This window comes from Silurus meridionalis, chromosome 23 (genome assembly GCF_014805685.1).
Source record: "Silurus meridionalis isolate SWU-2019-XX chromosome 23, ASM1480568v1, whole genome shotgun sequence".
Lineage (NCBI taxonomy): Eukaryota > Metazoa > Chordata > Actinopteri > Siluriformes > Siluridae > Silurus > Silurus meridionalis.
The window spans coordinates 19525863-19546345 of NC_060906.1; the positions used below are offsets into that span (position 1 = coordinate 19525863).

Sequence of the window (20483 nt, forward strand, 5' to 3'; positions counted from 1 at the left end):
GCTAATGCAAACACAGTTTTAAGAATCAGTGTAAAAGGGAAACTTTATGTACAGTAATAACAATGAATTGGTTCCCTTTTCCCAGCATTTGGTCACATTTCGAGTAAACCATACCCCCATGTAAAAAAAAAGCCCAGGTCATTGTGCTGTACTTCAGGTCAGTGACATCAATGCTAATTTAAAACTAAATTTCCAGATAATACCGTGTGTCAATGGGAAAAAATCTGAAACCACATAAGTCTCTGATGGCCTTGTGCCTTTCACTACATAAAGTAGGTCATGACAGATACCTGGCTTTCCACTTTTTGTTTTTCTGAAGTTCACGTATATCAGTGAGGTATCAATATGAAGTTCTGTCAAATATGTGAACATACATTTTGAGGCTGTCATCTTATTGTTTCAATTTGGCACAGGGACAAAATACGCCTTGCCACCCAAGAACATTGCTAATGAGGAGCTTCGTTTGCATCCGGGACAAAAGACCCTTACACACAGAGTCACACTTATGCAGTCTCTCTGGCTCTACAGACACACTTGTAGAAGATGGAGTTTACGCATGACTCATAATGTGGATACACAATGGGAGTGTGTGTTGGAGCAATGACGGGTTCCTACACTTCAGGATGTGTGTTTAACCCTGATTAAGTTTCGGCTCTAAATGTCAGGAGTATATTGATATTGTTAAGTTCAGTTTAATGCTCTCTGTACGCCCTTGTTCCCCACACGCCTGCTTTAAAAGGTCAAGCTTTGCATCATACCCCCATTTTAGCACACTGATCACAAGTAGCTGTTTTTATTTGCATCTAAATGAGTATTATTAATCAGAGGAGAACAATTTAATGGTCTAATTCTAGATCAACATGTACTTTTTATCTAGTAATGAATAAAATAGTAGTAATAGTATCTTTTTTTATATAGAAATATATAAAAGTTACTAAATGTCAGTACTACAGAAAACTCCAGCTATCCACATGGCCTAGAAACATGGCTGTGGACTACAACTCCCAAAACACACACTTGCACAATTGCTAGCTTTTATATAAGACAGACCTGTTCTCAGTTACACACACATATCTTTTGCTCTCTCTCTCTTGCTGACTTTTTAAAGAACATTTATTCATCAAAACAAGTGTCATTGCTGTTTGTATTAATCTGTCTATACCAGGGGTCCCCAGACTATTGCCCACCACACATTTGGAACAGCACTCTGAATAAATAAATGTTTTTAAAATGTATATTTTAAATAGATGTTTTACTTATATCATATATGTATTTGATAATGAAGTTTGTCTTTCAAATAAAAATTTCCCTTAGTTTTTAATAGAGGTTGAGGCACAGATAGTTGAGTTCTGGAATTATTAGCTGTTGGCAAAAATCCATACCGATAGTTTTCCGGTTTCTGGTCTGCATACATTACGAGAGGCCTCTAGAGGCGAATCACTGACGCAATGTGCTGTTCGCTTTTACACGAGACGACACGCTGCACGGCGAGCGTTATATTATATTTATGATTTACAATTTATTGATTTTTTTTATTTATTTATTAATGATTAAAGTAATGATTCAGTACTTTTTTTGACATTATTTATATTTGAAATAAAGTTTGGTACAATTTTACATGGAATGTCATGTTTGTTTGTTTATTATCCAGTATCTATTTTAAAAACTATCGGTTGAATAATTTGTTATTGGCAAGAACGATCCAACCAAGCTATCAGTATTGGTAAAATCGGTTACCCTCTAGTTGTTAACATAGACTAATTATTTGCTAGATTCACCCACTAACCATATGCATATTTATAAGTAAGTAAATGTTTTGATAACAGTGCAAATTAAGAAATGTTAATATGGTAGCAATAATGCTCTTTTAATAGGCTTTTTAACTCTATTTCATTTATTTAAACATAATTCTCATTTGTCTGTATCATGCATAACAAAATAATAAACTACTCTAGCATTAGGAGGCATCATTTTCTTCTTCTTCTTCTTCATCTACTTCTTCTCCCCCTGTCCTCTACATCTGCCTCTTTCAAACCAAATATCTGCATGTCTTCCCTCACCACATCCATAAACCTCCTCCTTGGCCTTCCTCTTTTCCTCCTTCCTGACAGCCACATGTACATGTACAGCTCACACACATGTACTCTGTCTTACTCCTACTGACTTTCATTCCCCTTCTCTCCAGCACGTACCTCCACCTCTCCAGGCTTTTCTCAACCTGCTCCCTACTCTCACCACAAATCACAATATCATCCACAAACATCATAATCCATGAAGACTCCTGTCTGACCTCGTCTGTCAGCCTGTCCATCAGGACTGCAAACAGGGAAGGGCTCAGAGCCGATCCTTGATGCAGTCCAACCTCCACCTTAAACCAGTCTGTCGTTCCTACTGCACACTTCACTGCTGTCACACTGTCCTAATACATGTCCTGCACCACCCTCACATACTTCTCTGACACACCTGACTTCTTCATACAATACCACAATTCCTCTCTCCACCCTGTCGTACGCTTTCTCTGAATCCACAAACACACAATGCAACTCCTTCTGACCTTCTCTATACTTTTCCGTCAACATTCTCAAAGCAAATAAGGCATCTGTGGTGCTCTTCCTCGGCATGAAACCATACTAGTGCTCACAGATGGTCACCCCTTCTCTCAGCCTGTCTTCCACTACTCTTTCCCTTATTTCATGGTGTGACTGATCAACTTATTTCCCCTGTAGTTACTGCAGGTCTGCACATCTCCCTTATTCTTAAAAACTGGTACCAGCACACTCCTTCTCCATTCCTCAGGCATCGTCTCACCTTCCAGAATCTTGTTGAACAATCTGGTTAAAAACTCCACTGCCATCTCTCTTAAACATCTCCACGCTTCTACTGGTATGTCATCTGGTCCTACCGACTTTCCATTCTTCATCCTTTTAATCGCTGCTCTCACTTCCTCCTTACTAATCCTATCCACTTCCTGCTTCACCATCTTCACACCATCCACCCTCTCTCTCTCATTTTCTTCGTTCATCAGCTGCTCAAAATACTCCTCTATCTTCTCAAAATACTCCCTTTATCTTCTCAACACACTCTCCTCACTAGTCAACACATTTCCATCTGCATCCTTTATTGCTAAAACATTTATTGCATTCCTTTGCTTTCGCCACATCCCTCTTTACCTCCTGCAGAATCTTGTACTCATGCCTATTTTTCTCATCACTCTATTGATCCCAATTTTGTTTCTCCAATCTCTTTCTCCTTATGCTTTCCTGCACTTCCCTATTCCACCACCACATCTCTTTGTCTTACTTTCTATTGCCAGATGTCACACCAAGTACTTTTCTGGCTGTCTCCCTTATCACTTCTGCAGTAGTTGCCCAATCATCCAGCACCTCTTCACTACCACTGAGCCCCTGTCTGACCTCTTCCCTGCATCTTACATTACAGTCTTCCGCCTTTAGTTTCCACCATCTTATTTTTCTTTCAGTCCTCATCATCCTCCTCTTCTTCTTCACCTCGAAAGCCATCCTACAGACCACCATCCGATGCTGTCTAGCTACTCTGTCAGGTTGCATCTCCTGCATAGAATGTACCTTCCTCCACTCTTATATGTCACCCTATGCTTTTCCTTTTTCTTAAAATAAGTATTTACCACTGCCATTTCCATTCTTTTAGCAAAATCTACCACCATCTTCCTTTCCACATTCCTCTTCTTAAGGCCGTACCTACCCATCAGCTTCTCATCACCTCTTTTCCCTTCACCTACATGACCATTGAGATCTGCCCCAATCACCAATCTTTCATTCTTAGGTACACCTTCTACCACTTCATCCAACTCACTCCAGCATTTTTCCTTCTCCTCCATCTCACAACCCACTTGTGGAGCATAAGCACTGATGACATTTATCATCAACCCTACAACTTCCAGCTTCACGTTCATCACCCTATCAGAAACTCTCTTCACCTCCACTACACTCTTACTAAACTCTTTCTTCAGGATCACCCCTACACCATTTCACTTTCCATCCAGACCATGATAGAGCATTTTAAACCCACCTCCAATATTCCTGGGCTTACTCCCGTTCCACTTGGTCTTCTGAACACACAACATGTCTAACTTTCTCCTCTCACTTTACAAATCATAGTACCAACATTCAAAGTGCCTACCCTAACCTCCACTGTCAAACACTTCTCTTTTTCTGCTGTCTCTGTAGACATCTTCCTCCTCTCCTTCTCCTACTTTGGCAAACAGTATCCCAATTTCCACCGATACCCTGTTGGCTAACAATACCTGTGGCGGTCGTTGGTAACCCGGGCCTCGACCGATCCGGTATGAAATATGTGATCTGCTTATTTGATTTGGCACATGTTTTACGCTGGATGCCCTCCCCATTTATCCGGGCTCGGGACCGGCACTAAGAGTGCACTGGCTTGAGCAACCCTAATATCTGGGTTCATCAGGAGGCATAATAAATACATTTAAAATCATAATGAAATCTCCACTATAATACTGGTAGTTACTTCGGCCCATGTAATTTTCCGACTGAAACAGACCATTACAGACCGACCCGGCCCCCATTAAAGAAAGGAAAGCAAAGCCTTGTTCTCCTTTCTTGTATCTGAATTGCATGTTATATCTGATCACCTGAATGGATTTTGATATTAGGATTACATTATAGATTTGGTCACAATTCCTTCAGTAAAAACTTCCTTAACTGCAATTGCCTCTGTCTCAGCTTAGATTAGATGACTGATCAAATGAGTGTCTTCATATCATTTACACCATGATGCAATTATGTGAATTCTTGCCGCTATAAGCTTTTAAACATAGACGTAGACTAGTCATCAAACATGCCCTGCCTGATTACTTCTTACTGATGACCATATTTAGGGTGCTGTGGATTTCCTTTGCTTTAAGGCTGCGAAAGTCTGAGAGAATATTCGTCTTTGCAAAATTGTAGTCTAATGCATGTTTTGTGTTTGCTACAGAGTGCTCCTTCTGGTCATGCTGCTCGCTCATCCATAGTAGAAAGTTCTACTCAAAAAGAGAAGCCAGCCATTTTGGATCTGTACCTACCCCCACCTCCAGCTGTGCCCTACTCACCCCGGTGAGTCTGCTTGAAGACTTAAGTAAAATATTCATTAGCAGGTTGGAGTAATGTAGGCTAACAGGAAGCAGGTTTACTGGTACTAAATCACATTCACCAGCACATCCTGAAAATGGTTTATTTCTCTTATACCACAGCAGTTTCCCAATGCTAATCATTTTCTATTCAATTATTTAAAGAACAAAGTCATACATTTTATTCCATTATAGTCACATTTATGATACAAGTGTGATATAAATGATTCTGTCTAATATATAACATTCATTGTAATTATAAAATACAGTATATAGTAAAAAGTGCATATACATATATGTTTGCTAAAATAATCGCCTCTCTTTACAGTGACGTGAAGAACGGCGCATATCCGCAGGTCAAAATGAGGCACAAAGCTCCTGAATCCCCAAATTCATCTCTGGACCGAGCTGCTAAACGCTGTTCTAATGTAATAGACTACGTCAGCAAACCCAGCGTCAGCATCTGTCCTCCAGAAATCGCCATCCCACAGACTCGACTCCGCCAGCGTGCGCCCTCCAGAGGTCAGCACCATATAACAGCAACAATAATGACAACAACAATAATAATAATATGAATAATAAAATTGATAATAATAACATTATCACACATGTGTATATCTACATAGTGGTAATATATGTAATAAAATAATAAACAATATGTTTTATATATAAAACACAGTATTTACTCATTTCCCTCTGAGTTTTGTATTTTATTTATTTATTTTGAATATTTTCAATGTGATCATTTGGATATCTTTTGAGAGTGACACTGTTTGTCTTTGTGTGCAAAATATAAAGATAATTTTCAAGTATACATAAATTTGGACTTTTTTAATTTCAAAAAATTATGAAATGTTTTGAGTTAAATGTCCTTGAGCAAGACAGGCTGAGAAATCTGCCTCGATTTGGCACATCTAAATAAATATCAAACTAAAATAATGTACAGTCGATTACACGTAAGTGCTGAAACCATTTGCTTCTATCTTAATGTGTGTGGAAAATGTGGCTCTGATATCAGCCCAGTGATAGCATTGTGTGATTTATGTGCTTGTAACACTACTAATCAGGGCTAATTATGGTTGTGTGTGTATGTGTGTGCTGCAGGAAAGCCGCGTCCTGTCTCTATGCCTGTAGACTCGTGCGTGGGCCTGTCTGATACCCCCTGGGCTTTTGGAAAGAAAGGTACAACGCAAACACCAAACAAAATGTCACTCGGAACGTTCCCTCAGCGCTCCTCCACACGTGAAACACCTGCTCTGCATTCCCTCCATTTACTCATGTAATCATTTGGAAAACATAAAAGCAAGTTAAAGTCAGGCCAAATCTCCATGTGTTTGCCTGAGCAGGAGCAGGTTACAGCAGTGTTGGTTGTGTTGAAAAAATTTGGAAAATCTAACAGTCTGTGATTATTTACGTTCTAGAATCACTTTTTCATACTGCACCGTTAAAGCAACAATGTCCAATTTTCCAGATCCAGATCCATTAGCAGTGAAAAGAATCTGCAACAATAGCATTGAATTAGATTTAGCATCCTGTTATTTACATATGGATTGGTGCTGAGAATCTTTTTCAGGAACAGTAGGAAGTGTCATGATCCTGAGGTCATTTTGTTTAGATTTTTGATATACTGTTTTATACAAAGATTCAAGATTTTCAAGATTCGAGATTTGTATTTGTTAGAAACATAGTTATATACAGAATACAGCTTGTAGTGAAATGTAAAAGCAGGTTGAAATAATAACTATGAGAATAACAATGAAAATTCTTATTTACACAATGTCAGTGTGACTGTGGACATCTCTAAAACTTGATAGTGAACTTAATATCTTATATTCTTGCTATATCTGTCTCAGGTGAAAGCATGTTGAAGATGTACACGAGTAATGAGCGAATTCCTCCGATCGCTGAAGAAGCCCCGTGTTTCCCCGTACCCTACCGGCCCACCAGTGAGAAGCAGCTCCTACGTGGAGTCGACCACATTCGCGGCAGTCAGTGCTTTATCAACGCAGAGCTGCACAGTAGCGCCACCGTTCTGTACCAAGACACCACACGCCGTAAGAGTCGGACCGCTCGCTCCTCCAAGAGGTCCTCGGAGCCTTCAGCTCTCAGTGCCTGGTTCGCTCGGCTGAAACTCTTCTCACACTGATAAACGCTGTGCAGTGGACCGTGTCTCTACTGTGTCTCATTATTTCATCCCTCTACACTCAGTATTATAATTTCATAATGATGGAATGGTATTTTTTTTTTATATTTATGGTTGACTGTTAAAGAAATGATGTGTGTGTGTTGGGGGCATTTAGATAATGTATTTACAAGGTTTATTCATCCTTAGTACTCTGCCTGGTCAGGATTGGGATGGTTTAAACTCGGCTATAGACCTAGAACCAACTTAATTTGTTAGTAGATTTTGTGGGCAGGAAGAAGCAAAAAAACAACAGAAAAATAATGTCCAATGCATAGCTAATGTAAATTGCTTGTCACACCCTTAGAGCTATTTATATATCGTATATATATATATATATATATATATATATATATATATATATATATATATATATATATATATATACAGACTGATCAGGCATAACATCTCCAAAACTGCAGCTCTTGTGGGCTGTTCCCTGTCTGCAGTGATCAGTATCTATAAAGCATGGTTCAAGTAAGGAACAGTGGTGAACTGGTGACAGGGTTGGGGGTGACCAAGGCTCATTGATGCACGTGAGGACCGAAGGCTGGTCCGTGCAGTCCGATTCAAATTGCTGAAGAAGTTAATGCTGTTAATGCTCAACAGGTCAGGACTGTTTTGGCAGAAAAAAGGGGGACCAACACATTATTAGGCATGTGGTCAAAATGTTATGCCCGATTGAGGCCATAAAGTTATGCCTGATCAGTGTGCATATGGTGCCTTGTTTCTGAATACTGGATAAGCCTCATCCAAATATTATACATGAATACATGACTCAGGCTTTACAAATATTATTAGCATCCCATATTTTTAGACAAACCCATCTTCAGACTTTAACAGGTTAAACCCTGAGGGCAAAGTGATCTAAATCTGCACAAAAAAATCCAAGATGGCTGACACCAATAATGCTGCAGAGTCCAGCCTCATAGCCAAGATTTATTCCTGTTTTATAGTTCACAGGAGGTCATACTCTCTCCTGAGGTCTGTGAGTGCGATGTCACAGAAAAAGTGGATGTGGTTTGAGTCAGATATTTCCAGATTTCCAGAAAAGATTTTAAGTAAGACAGACATCCCGCTTTTGTTATCAGTTATGTAACTTAAGTGAAAAATATAATGAGACTAAACACACTGTCGCTATAAAAAGCAGAAACACTGAGTGCATTAGACTTTTTGATGTACCGTTCCTTTAAGAGCACCTTTCCATCTGCTGTATTTAATGCCATATGGGCCTTCATATGAAACCTATCACCATGCACATGAACCTCTTTTAGCTATCAGGTCTTTCATTGAGAAAGGTAATGAGTCAGGTGTGTAGGTGAAGTGTGTTGTTCATAATTAATAAATTATTAATCTCTTCGTTTGCTTGTATTCACTGAGCATGTTTTCTGTATTGGTTGTGGGTCTCCCTCACCTCCTTCCAGACAAAAAGTGCTTTCACTGTTTTTTTTTGTTGTTGTTTTTCGTTTTTTAATGTACCTCATTTTTAAAATGTCTTCTCACTGGTTATGTATAAGTTAAGGAGAGTGTATTTACATGTAAATAGCTTTAATAATAGACATTTATATACATGTGACTGCTGTGCTGTTTCTTTTCGAAGTGCCTTGAGAAAATGCAACAGGTTTATCGCAAGAAATGGTAAATTCATTTGAATGTTACAACAATAATTTAGAAATAATACATAATAAAAAAACATGAAAACAGAATAACTAAAGCAAACTAAAGAAGTTTAGGATTTGAACTTTCTTCTTTCCTTCATTTAATTTATAGTTTAATTATAAAATTAAAAGAGTAACTTTAGACTCCAGACATGCCTTAACTGATTTTGTGTACATTATTATTTTCCTTGAACTATTGATTTATGCATTGAGGACTTTGAACTGCACAATTATGACATAAACTGTACATATCAGGAAACTTAAATATTTTTGCCAGTTTTATTGAAAGCATTCAGTAAAAAGAATTTTAATTTAACTATAAAAAAATAAAAGACCAATCACTGTTAGTCCAAAGTTTGCTCATGTAAAATTTAACAACACATCTATATACACAATATTAAAACACATAAAAGCTTTTCATCTTTTGACCCTTATTTTCAGGAAATGTGCTGCTTCTATGCAAAAGGACTAATTCAGTAAACTACTGAGAAAACATGGTGCATTAGTTTACATGGCCATACAATGTTAATGAAGATTAAAATGAACTACAAACCGGACTTGTGATGTACTTTGACTTGTGACTCAGAAGCGCCACCTGCTGTACAATAAACTATAATAAAGTTTATAAACTGAGCTTCATTTCTAGTTTTTGTATTTAAATATTCACTCAAATTCAAGAGCAATATTTGCATGTGTTTCAACAAAATATTTTAATGAACTGAAACAAAACTTGCAAAGTAGTGTTAGATTTTAAATGTCTTGCTGCTGAATTGGTAAACCAGTCTATTGTAGGCACACATATACAAACTTTCACACACTCTCTCCTATAGATGTGTTAAATTAGTGTGAACATTTGATCAAATGTTTTCGGACAGAGGGAGGAAGAGGTTCAATACAGTTTTTTTTCGTTAATATAACGCATACAAAATAGTGTTTCAGAAATAGTTGATATACAGGGATTTTTCAGAAATCCCTCTAGAACAGCCGCCAGAATCAACACCAAAAATATCAAGTGAGCATCAATGCTAATACGAAAGAAGAATTTAAGCTGACAGAAAGTCTAAGGTAAATCAGATAACTACTCTTTACAAGTGCGATGAAGATCAAGCATTTTATAAGGTTTCTAATAATGTGGTTGTTAAATGTATTGGGGAAGTGGTAGCTCAGTGTTTAAGAGGGTGGGCTTCTGGTCAGAACATTCTTAGTTCACCAATACGCTTGGATCTCTGAACAAAGCCTTTAAGCACTTGCATGTCTTCTTCTTCTTCTTTCGGCTGATCCCATTAGGGGTCACCACAGCGGATCATCCATCTCCATACCCCCTGTCCTCTACATCTGCCTCTTTCAACCTAACTACCTGCATGTCTTCCCACAAGACATCCATAAACCTCCTCCTTGGCCTTCCTCTTTTGGTGGCTCCATCCTCAGCATTCTTCTACTGATATAACTTATGTCCCTCCTCTGCACATGTTCTTACATGTGCTGTCCCTCTGATAAACTAATTTCTAATCCTGTCCATCGTCGTCACTCCCAACGAAAACCTCAACATCTTCAGCTCTGCTACCTCCAGCTCCACCTCCTGTCTTTTACTCAATAACACTGTCTCTAAACCATACAACATCGCAGGTCTCACCACAGTCCTATAAACTTTCCATTTCACTCTTGCAGATACTCTTCTATCACAAATCACTCTTCTTCACCCTGCCTGCACTTTGCACTGTTGAATCCAGGTACCTGAACTCCTCCACCTTCTCCACTTCTTCTCCCTGCAACTGCACCACTTCACTGCCCTCCCTCTCATTCACACACATGTATTCTGTCTTACTCCTGCTGACTTTTATTCCCCTTCTCTCCAGCGCATATCTCCACCTCTCCACCTGCTCCCTACTCTCACTACAAATCACAATATAACCCACAGCTTTTACCACAAAACAAAAAGTGATATCGTCATACTAATAAATGAAAAAACAAACTGAAACACAACAAGCAACTATGTTTATCCATTTATTCCTTTAAATTCAACTCCAAGTACATATCTCATAGATATAATTTCTGCAATATAAATTATATTCTTTAATAAAGTTGAATGTGAAAAATAAATAATTTATCTTTTTTAAAGTGAAAATTAATTGCTACATATTTTTTTATTGTTCAATTTTTTTATATAAATTTATTCAGAAATAATTGTAAAAACTATATACAAAAAAATAAAAATTAAAGTAAAAAAATTAAAATAAAAAAAAAACCAAGAAAGATTTGCTATATGATTCGCGACTCCTTATCATGAATCGACTCACCCAATCGACTCATTTGAAGCGTCCGGTTACAAGCAACCGATTCTTTTGCGATTTGCCAAACGCTATAAGGGACCATTTTTTCCCGGTTTGTCCCCGGTTTTGTGTGTTTATGATCCAAATGATGATCCAAATGAGCACTAACGTGTTTTTGGAGGCCATTTTATACACTGCCTGGAAGCTGCACATATTTCAATTTTGGCTTCAGGTATTTTAAATCAGTAAGACATGAATTATTGTAAATGAGTTTTCTACCCCAAGTTTTGTCTTTTAATTCTGTAGTAATTGAGTGCAGCTCAGACCTACCAGGCTCCAACCTGAAACAGTTGAATTAATTTAATCAGTGTGTGCTGAACAGTGCTGGTTCCCTTATATGTTTCTTTGCAGAACCTGATGTCCTCTAAGATTAGTGCACCAGAAGTTAGTGACATGCAGAAGTCTGTAAGTGTTCAGCCTGTGTGTGTTAATGAAAAGGTGTCATATTGTGGCATGCAAAAGACAAGAAGGTCAAACAGAAACCCTATTGGTGTGCATTTGGGTGCGAGGTCTGCAGAGGGGAAGTGTGAATGTGTATGAGTGTGTATGAGTGTGTGTGTGAGAGAGAGAGAGAGAGAGAGAGAGAGAAATCTTGAAACTATACCCTGTCTGTACTATCTGTGTGGGCTGATGGCTGTGTCTCTCCAGGCTTGTTCTCAGCCTCTCATACCTCTGATCTTCTCTGTCCTTGCCTCAAGCTTTCTCTTCAAGACTTTCCCACTGCTACTTTTCAAGGTAGGCAGAGCAACCTGATGCTCACTTACACACAACGGACACGATGATTAAATACTGCTTCTTAAACCCATATAGTAAACTATGTATGTGTTTCTGTGGATTACAGATGATGCCGTGATGAGTCGGAGGAGGGTCTCGGTGAAGGAGCTGGGGCAGGTGGACTGTCAAGGCTGGCTCTATAAGAAGAGAGAGAACCGAGCTTTCCTGATGAATAAATGGAAGAAACACTGGTTTGTGCTGAAGGGATGTTCTCTATACTGGTACACAAATGTGTTGGTGAGTCTTGTGGGACTTCTACTTCTACTGCAACTTGTTCACAGTAAACACTTACTTAATATACTGAGTATATTTTTTATATACAAGGAATTGTTTTAGCCAAAGATAAAATGTGTTCAATTTTCCACATATTATCCAAATTCCAAAATATACTAGATATGCTTGGGTTTGATTTTGCTTGTTTTCGTGTTCAGTCAGGAACATATCTACCGGCTCATAAAGAAGCTCTTTTGTCACAGTATTAACATCTAGATTTAAACTACAAATTTCTGAATTTATATATATGAATTCATACTGTTAAATGTTTTATCTTTAGCTTCCTAGTTTTGGTAGTTTGTTAAGGAAATTATCAGCTTGTCAAGCTCACATGCACACACGTGCAGTTTACAGTAATTAACCAAACTATATACGTAATATATTGTTTTTAATGTGATGGTAAACAGATATTTAGCTCAAACCCTGCCTCTGGTAGCTCCATTCTCGGTTGGCAAGTATGAAAACCGCTGCCATCCAAAAAAAAGAGTTTGCCATGTTACATTTCTGCTCACGATGGGTTCAAAGAACGTTTAATGAACTTCTTTTTTTTAACCTTCCTGTCATCTTTCACATTGGGCGTATCTCTTCAACACAACATTCTGTAGAAACTCTTGAGATTTTTGTGCATAAAACTCCATGTAGATCAGAAGCTTCTATAAATACTCGATCCAGCATTTCTGGAATGGTCACATTAACATGATTGTAGGCAACTACCACATGATTGGCTGATTGGATACTTGACATGACAAAAAGCGTCTTTGGTTTTAAGGTGATAGCTGCCACAACTGCAGAACTGCAATGACCAATCTCAGCAGTTCAACTAAAATACATAACAATGATAGAATGGGATTGCTAGTCGATCTATTCGTGTGAGGATTCATACTGAATTTACACCATATTGGCTAGAAAGTTAAGTCACAGTCTGTTCGGTTTTGCAACATTTGCTTGGAAGGGGTAGGTTAAGATGTTGGACTTCTGATCCTAACGTCGTAATTCAAATCCCATCACCACTAATCTGCAACTGCTGGGCACTTAAGCAAGGCCCTTAACACTCAGTTGCTTAGTTGTTTGAATGAGATAATTGTAATTCGCTCTGGATGAGGGGGCGTCTGCCAAATGCTTGTAATGTAAATGCTTGTTTCATCAATTTGAGGCATTTAGCAGATGCATACAATATATGGCATACAATATGAAAACTACTGCCCATTGAATGTACATTGAAATGATAATAGAGCACTTTAGCATACTTTTTCCACTTATTTTGCTTTCCCTTATTATTTGATTTCATTTTACTGTGCTTTCTTGAGCTCTGCCTAATTCTGAATATATGATGATCTAAAAAATCTTAGATTTTGAATTAATTCTCCATTCTGATTAGTCAGAAATGTAAAAAAGGTTCCTCTTGATTACATTACATTCACGCTATAGTTACATAGCAGAAGTATAGATGCAATCTTCAGACACCAAACATCCCTTTTTAATACTTTTTTAAAATGTGTAACTTTTGGGGTTTTCCTTTAAATAGAACTTTACAAAAAGTTTTTCTGCCCCAATATCTAGCCCAGGCCATAATTAGCATAAAATGATCAAGCACAATAGGTGATTAGCACAAGAAAGATATTCTCCAACTCAAATCACAGGGCTGTTGATCAAAAGTGATTAAGGCTTTGGCTATGCATTGGATTTTTTGATACAATTCAAAAGCTGAAATCCAATCAGGCTGCTGTTAAAAAGCCAACTGCAGACCCGTGCTCAACCTCAGACATCCTGCGTGAAACCTTCAGATCTCATCTTCATGTTTTAACAGGCTCTGAAAGCAGAGGGCTACATCAACCTGAGAGACTTCACCCTGGACCAAGCGCATGAGTGCAAGAGGAAGTTGTGAGTGATGTTTTTTTTTTTTGGGTTTCCTTTAGTTTAGTCATTCAGGGGTGTGAATCAGCGAAATATAAGACCAAACCGCTTACTTTGAACAACCACAGAATGTTAGCTTGCCAGCATGCATCTCTGTAACCAACTTACAAAATGTTTACTGTTTAGTAGCCTGGGCTTAGGCCTAGTCCAAATTTCAAAGATTTACATTACATTTGACATTTATGGCATTCTAGTACTGATTAAGATAAAAAAATTACCATCAGTCTAAAAGTTAGAAAGTTAAATTTAAAAAGTGTTAAATTACTAGGTAAGTCTATAGATGTCTTTTGAAGACTGCTAGTGACTCAGACATCAAGTGGAAGTTTCTTCTATCACCTTGGTACCAGAACCGAGAAAAGTCTTCCTTGTAAAGATTATTAAGATGATAATAATAAACAGATTAAACATGTTACCTAACATGTAACATGAAATAGAATGTACATTAAACTGATTGTTTTCAGAAACGTGTTCGGTTTCTAGGTAACTGTTGTATTATGGCTCATTAAAATAAACAGGAAGAGAGCTTGGGGTAATGACCAGCACTTTATCACAGTTATTACATCAGCGAAAACAGAAACTAACTTGCTTTAAATTTCTTTTGTGGCATTCAATGCAACTATAAATGGATAAAATGTATTTAAAGAACGTGGTGTTATTTCAATGATGAAAAAATGTAATGTATGTGGTGACATGCTGTCATTGGAGACGATTTTATCAACTCATCCCGTTTTTTTTCCCGTAGCAGCATGCCTTCTTTCCTTTCTCAATTATTATCAGTGTAAATGTCGGTAGCACGTAGGAATCCTTTACATATCCCCCTTATTTTGTCTTTCATTTCTCCTTGATCTTCTCAGACACATACTCAGGTACATATTGTTTTAATTGTCCAATAGAAAACCACATGTTGACACATGAAAATGTCAAATTTAGAACTTTAGTTTGTCCCGGATTTGTGACTGGTTTTGTCTTCCACACACGTTTCGATGCGTTTCAGTGTCCAAATGTAGTTGAAGCCCCTTTTGTGAAGACACTGCAATAATCTCGGAGTGGTTAAGCATCTGCACTAATAGCATGCTGTCACTTTCTCAAGCACAGGAAATAGTCTGGTAAACACAACTTAACTATAGTGCTCAGACCCCACGCTCCCACTTCCCCTTCAGACGGAATGACTTTGTACGTCTTGCTGTGTCTTAACGTGTACTCACACACACATACGCAGAGTCTGTGCATCTTAGCAATCATTTCATCCTGTTCTTTAATGTGTTTTTTTTAACAGTGCTATAAAAGCCAGTCACCCGCAGATTGTCACACTCTTCTTTGCAGCTGAGAACTCGCAAGATATGTACAAGTGAGTGTGAACGTGTGTGTGTTCGCGCGTTATTCGCGTGTGCAGTGGTTCTTTTTGCAGAACCCTTAACCACATACTGTATATGGTAGTCATTAGTTAGTGAAATTAAGATCCTGTAGTTTTCTCCACTGATTGAGTAGATAAAGCACAAACTCTGTACATAGCCTATGGGCTACATTTAGTACTTGGACCAACACATTTAATTGTACACAAATCTATTAGCAATATTTAATTTATAAATCTGGTTATTTTCCTGTCCATGTATTTTGTTTGTGTGATAACAGGTGGTTGAGTAAACTAACTGCAGCCTCTAACAAGAAAGAACTTTTAGAAGTCGTTACGGCAGGTAACAATGGCCATTTGTTATTTTTTTTCTTTTACAAGTTCACACTTACATACACACACAGTTAAAGCATCGGTGTGACCTATTTCGATGCGTTGTATTTGGTTAAACCTGACCACATATGCACTTCATGTCACAAAAGAAGGCCAGAGTTTGATGTGGTCTCTGATCATGGCATTTCTTTTTCATTTTGTGTGTATGTGGGTGTGTTGTACGTATGTATGTATATAAATAAACAGACACAGAATGCTACAGTGAAAACAGTGATGAAGAAGATGATGTTGAAGAAAGCTCAGCAGCACAGGACACTGAGGAGCTAACCAGCAGCTCTATCAATGTGAGTGGTTATAATGACCTTTTGTGTCATATAGAATCAATAATAGAATCTGTGTAACTTGGTACACTCGACTATAGCAGTCACAGATTGGAAGTACACTATGTGGCTGAAGGTTTGCATTCGCCTGACCGTCATACTTCCAGACTCTCTTTACTGTTGTGATAAGCTCCGCTCTTTTGAAAAGGCTTTTAATTAGATTTTTGAATGTGGCTGTGAGGAATGAACATTAGTGAGGTAGGCATTGATGTTTAATGAGGATTTATCGGGTGCAGTCGGTGTTTCAGTTCATACCAATGGTGTTTAAAGGGGGGGGGGTGTAGGACACTTGAGTTCTTCTTTGGCAAGCCCTGTCTTCATGGAGTTTGCTTTGGGTAAAAGGTCATGCAGGAACAGGTTTGGGCTTCTTAGTACTAGTGAATGGATATTGGTATTCAAATTCAAAGGAGTGTTTTTATACAATACATTTTAGAGCTGTGATTCAATGTACTGTTTAGGTTTGTTTATTGGGGGGTCTTGCAGCAAAAGTGCCTATGCCTCCTTAACTTGGACTGTCAGGCTCAGCGGGCACACCTTCTTTGTTAGGACTGACAGATGCACAGGCCACACCTCCTTCACTGGGACTCAGGCTCAGAGGCCACTGAGACTGGCAGACACACAGGCATCACCTCCTTCACTGATTGTCAGGCATATGAAGCCACACCTCCTTTATTAGGACTGACCTACACACAGGCCACACCTACTTCACTGAGATAGTCAGGCCATGTTTCCTTCACAGGGACTGACACTCAGAGGCCATACCTCCTCCATTGAGACTGAAGAGACCACAATTCCTTCAACATGTGTGTGTTTGTGTTGCACAGGGCTGTCTTCCTCCACCATGCTCCAGTTCGTCTCCGTGCCAGCATATGATTCCCCTTGTGTCTCCGGTGTGTAACACCTCGGACTGTGTGAGTTCAGACAGTGAGTCTTGGCTGGAGCTCAGCTCTGACTCTCATGGTCCTATGTGCGTCACCGAACATGGTGACATCGGCAGGCTGCAGGATTTCCATGGTGACGAACGTAAGCGAACATCTGCTTTATCCTCACAGTACAACCTAATACCAGCATGTAATTTCCCTAATTCAGTCAATTAGCCATTAAAAGCTACACGACTAATCCTGGTATACATGTTTAATACAGTTAATACATGTACCTGATAACCTTTTGTACCATTTTTCATACAGGAAAATATCAGAAAAGTCTGGAAACGATAGGAAAATGTTGGGCAAAACTTGCAAAAACATGATAAAGGTTGAGAAAATGCGTATACCATAAGGACATACAGCCCTTGTAAATAATACACACAAGATCAAATATTTGTGGTTTCTGACTTTTCGGATACCTGTATACTTGGTTTTAAACTTTTCTACATTTTATACCTCTTGTTCCCTGTAAGCAATATTTATCCTTTATCCCATTTGATTATTTTTTATAATTCTGTATCCCTATTTTACACCCATTCACATTTTATAGCCATTTGCACCTTACACCCACCGAGCATAACTTTATGGTCACCAATCAGCCATAACATCACCTGCCTAATGTTGCATTGGTTCCCCTTTTTGCTGCCAAAACAGTCCTTGAGCATCAGTGGGTTTTGGCTACCCATGACCCTGTCGCCGGTTCACCGCTGTTCCTTCCTTTTACCACTTGTAATAGATACTGACCACTGCAAACCAGGAACATCTCACAAGAGATGCAGTTTTGGAGATGCTCTGACCCAGTCGTCTAGACATCACAATCTGTCCCTTGTCAAACACAAATCCTTACACTTGCCCATTTTTCCTGCTTTAAGGACAAAATGTTCACTTGCTGTCTAAAAATATCCCACTCATAACAGGTGCCATGATGTGGAGATAATCAGTGTAATTCACTTCACCGTTCATAATGTAATAATGTCATAATATTGTGCCTGTTCAGTGTATATTTTGCTTCCTAAATTTACCTACTCATTACAATTGCACCTCGCACACACCGTGTAGATAAAACGGGTCTAACAGTCACTGTGATGTTCCACCAGGGCCTCCTTCTGACGAGCTGGAGATGCTGTACCTGCACCTGAAACACGCCAGCCTCTCCCCATGTGGAGAACTGCAGCCTGTGACTAAGCGGGACTACAGATCATCCTTCATCAGACGCTGCAAAAACGATACCATCAATGACAAGCTGCACCTGGTCCGAGCTCTCAACAGCACCTTAAAGGTAAGACATGTGAAAGCTTTTGGTCTTTAATGATATTTTGAAAAGGGGTATTGTTTAAAAAGGTGGTGGGAAACACAGGTTTTTAACTATCAAAGTTTTAACTGGCCTTTGTTTGGGGATTGAAGCAGGCTGACCATGTCCTTGAATAAAGACAAACCACTTATCACCTACTTGTAATTCTGTTGTAACATGTTCACCCTGGAGATTCACTTTATTTCCCACCTGCAGGCCTCAGTGATCATCCATTCACACCGAATTAAACTGACATAGTGGCAAAAATGAGATTTTATATTCTTGGAAATCCTATTGTACCGATTTACCTCTGATCATGAGCATTAAAGCATTGAATTTATAACTTACTTGTAGTATATTTTAGTCCACAAAACATGCAAAACGACAAACTTCTGCTTTAATCTCTTTTCAATCATTGGCCTACCAATTAAATCCAACCCACCAATTCTAAAATGTGTGGGAGGTGGTAGCTTAGTGTTTAGGGCATATGACTTTGGATCTGAAGGTCATGAGTTTAAATCCCAGCCACACCAAGCTGCTGGGCCCCTGAGCAAGGTTCTTCAGCTCATGTTTACTCAGTTGTATGCATGAGATAAAAAATGTAAGCTGCTCTGTATAAGGGCGTCTGCCAAATGCCCTAAATGTTCTGTAATGTTTAGGGAGGCGGTTAAGGCATTGGACATCGGATTAAAATCCCAGCACCACCTGGGCTTTTGAGCCGAGGCCCTTAACCCTCAACTGCTTAATTTTAAGACGCTCTTGATAAGGGTGATATATAATAAGTGTAATTTAAAATCTGCCACAAGGTGTCAGTATTTATCACTTAATAAAATACTGCTCATGTAAATACTACCTATATGTAAGTATTATACACGTTGCTGTTAGTGTCATGCACCCTTCAATGCCCTTCTGTACTCTCTGTGTGTGTGTGTGTGTGTGTGTGTGTGTGTGTGTGTGTGTGTGTGTGTGTGTGTGTGTGTGTGTGTGTGTGTGTGTGTGTGTTCATTCACAGGCGAAAGAGGCAGACCTCCTGGCTATTGAACAGGTTCTAGCTGATTCAGAGTTAGATGTCAATAAGTACAGACAGTGGAAAAGTGTAAATATTCTCCTGCTGGAAGAAATCAACCATAAAATAAGCACAGAAGAGATAAAAGCAAGTGTTGAGTCTAAACAAAAGCCATCTTCCACCCCGGTTGTGTTTGCTGAGACCAGCATGTAAGTGTGAACATGTACAATTCAGGTTCACCTTTGATCATAGTTCTGTTGTCTGTGTAATTCAGTTTTAAACAGTGTGATGAAACAGGGATGTGGAAATGTGTTGTCTCGAAACATTAATCGACTTCTCTGCATGTTTAATGTAGTAAGTGTTGGCTGTAAATAAACTTGTTTTAAAATTGCACAAGTGGTTCTGTGACCATTTGACTGCAAACCGCCCGATACGTTAAATTATCATGTGTATATTTGTAAATATGTGATTTTGGAGTGTCAAATGGACAATCTAACAGATTTATAAACCAATTTTGACTGTTCTAACTGGAAAATGGTATGTTTTATGTTAAACCTCAGCCTATGACTCGACTCTGATGCTGCATTTGGACACTAACCTATTGCTCTCTTTCTTTCAAAACCATTTTGAAGAGAAGAAAAGTATTTTAACCACCAAGTGTAACAAATTACTGGTAAAATGTCTGTTTTGATCAAGTTTTAAATATGTATGTATTTACTGTTAATAAACCTGACAAAAAATCTTATTGCAAAATAAGTAATTAAAGTCGTTTTCACACAAACACACACACGTACGTCACAAGCACGAAATATTCCTCTATAAACCAGGAGACTTTTAAGACAGTCAACAGAAGCAAGACGACTTGTGCAGTCGTTTAGACAAAGCCGATTAGTCTTCTGGTGTACCATCTGCGATTACATCCCAACACATTCATCAATGAGGCGCTGAAGAA

At 38.6% G+C, this 20483-nt stretch overlaps 2 protein-coding genes across 5 annotated transcripts in view; both read left to right on the forward strand.

Moving 5' to 3' along the window:
• The window catches only part of cnksr3 (cnksr family member 3), a 39823-nt gene extending 32145 nt beyond the window's left edge, over positions 1-7678 (forward strand). For both annotated transcript variants that reach the window (XM_046836634.1, XM_046836636.1), the window contains 4 exons: positions 4981-5099; positions 5442-5635; positions 6218-6295; positions 6967-7678. In XM_046836634.1, coding sequence (XP_046692590.1) covers positions 4981-5099; positions 5442-5635; positions 6218-6295; positions 6967-7259 — 684 coding nt within the window. In that variant the 3' untranslated portion in view covers positions 7260-7678. The remainder of the gene's footprint in view (positions 1-4980; positions 5100-5441; positions 5636-6217; positions 6296-6966) is intronic.
• Positions 7679-11343: 3665 nt separating this feature from the next.
• Positions 11344-20276, forward strand: ipcef1 (interaction protein for cytohesin exchange factors 1). Of its 3 annotated transcripts, none has more exons than XM_046836639.1 (11): positions 11344-11455; positions 11635-11688; positions 11932-12018; positions 12125-12294; positions 14138-14211; positions 15521-15592; positions 15877-15938; positions 16175-16272; positions 17133-17331; positions 18332-18513; positions 19538-20276. In XM_046836639.1, exons 4-11 carry the CDS (start codon positions 12136-12138, stop codon positions 19742-19744), a joined length of 1053 nt encoding a protein of 350 aa, XP_046692595.1. In that variant the 5' UTR covers positions 11344-11455; positions 11635-11688; positions 11932-12018; positions 12125-12135; the 3' UTR covers positions 19745-20276. The 3 variants fall into 3 exon arrangements, with proteins under 3 accessions (XP_046692595.1, XP_046692593.1, XP_046692594.1); XM_046836637.1 differs by having other exon boundaries at positions 11350-11455; positions 11982-12018; XM_046836638.1 differs by lacking the exon at positions 11635-11688 and having other exon boundaries at positions 11350-11455; positions 11982-12018.
• The last annotated feature ends 207 nt before the right edge of the window (positions 20277-20483 follow it).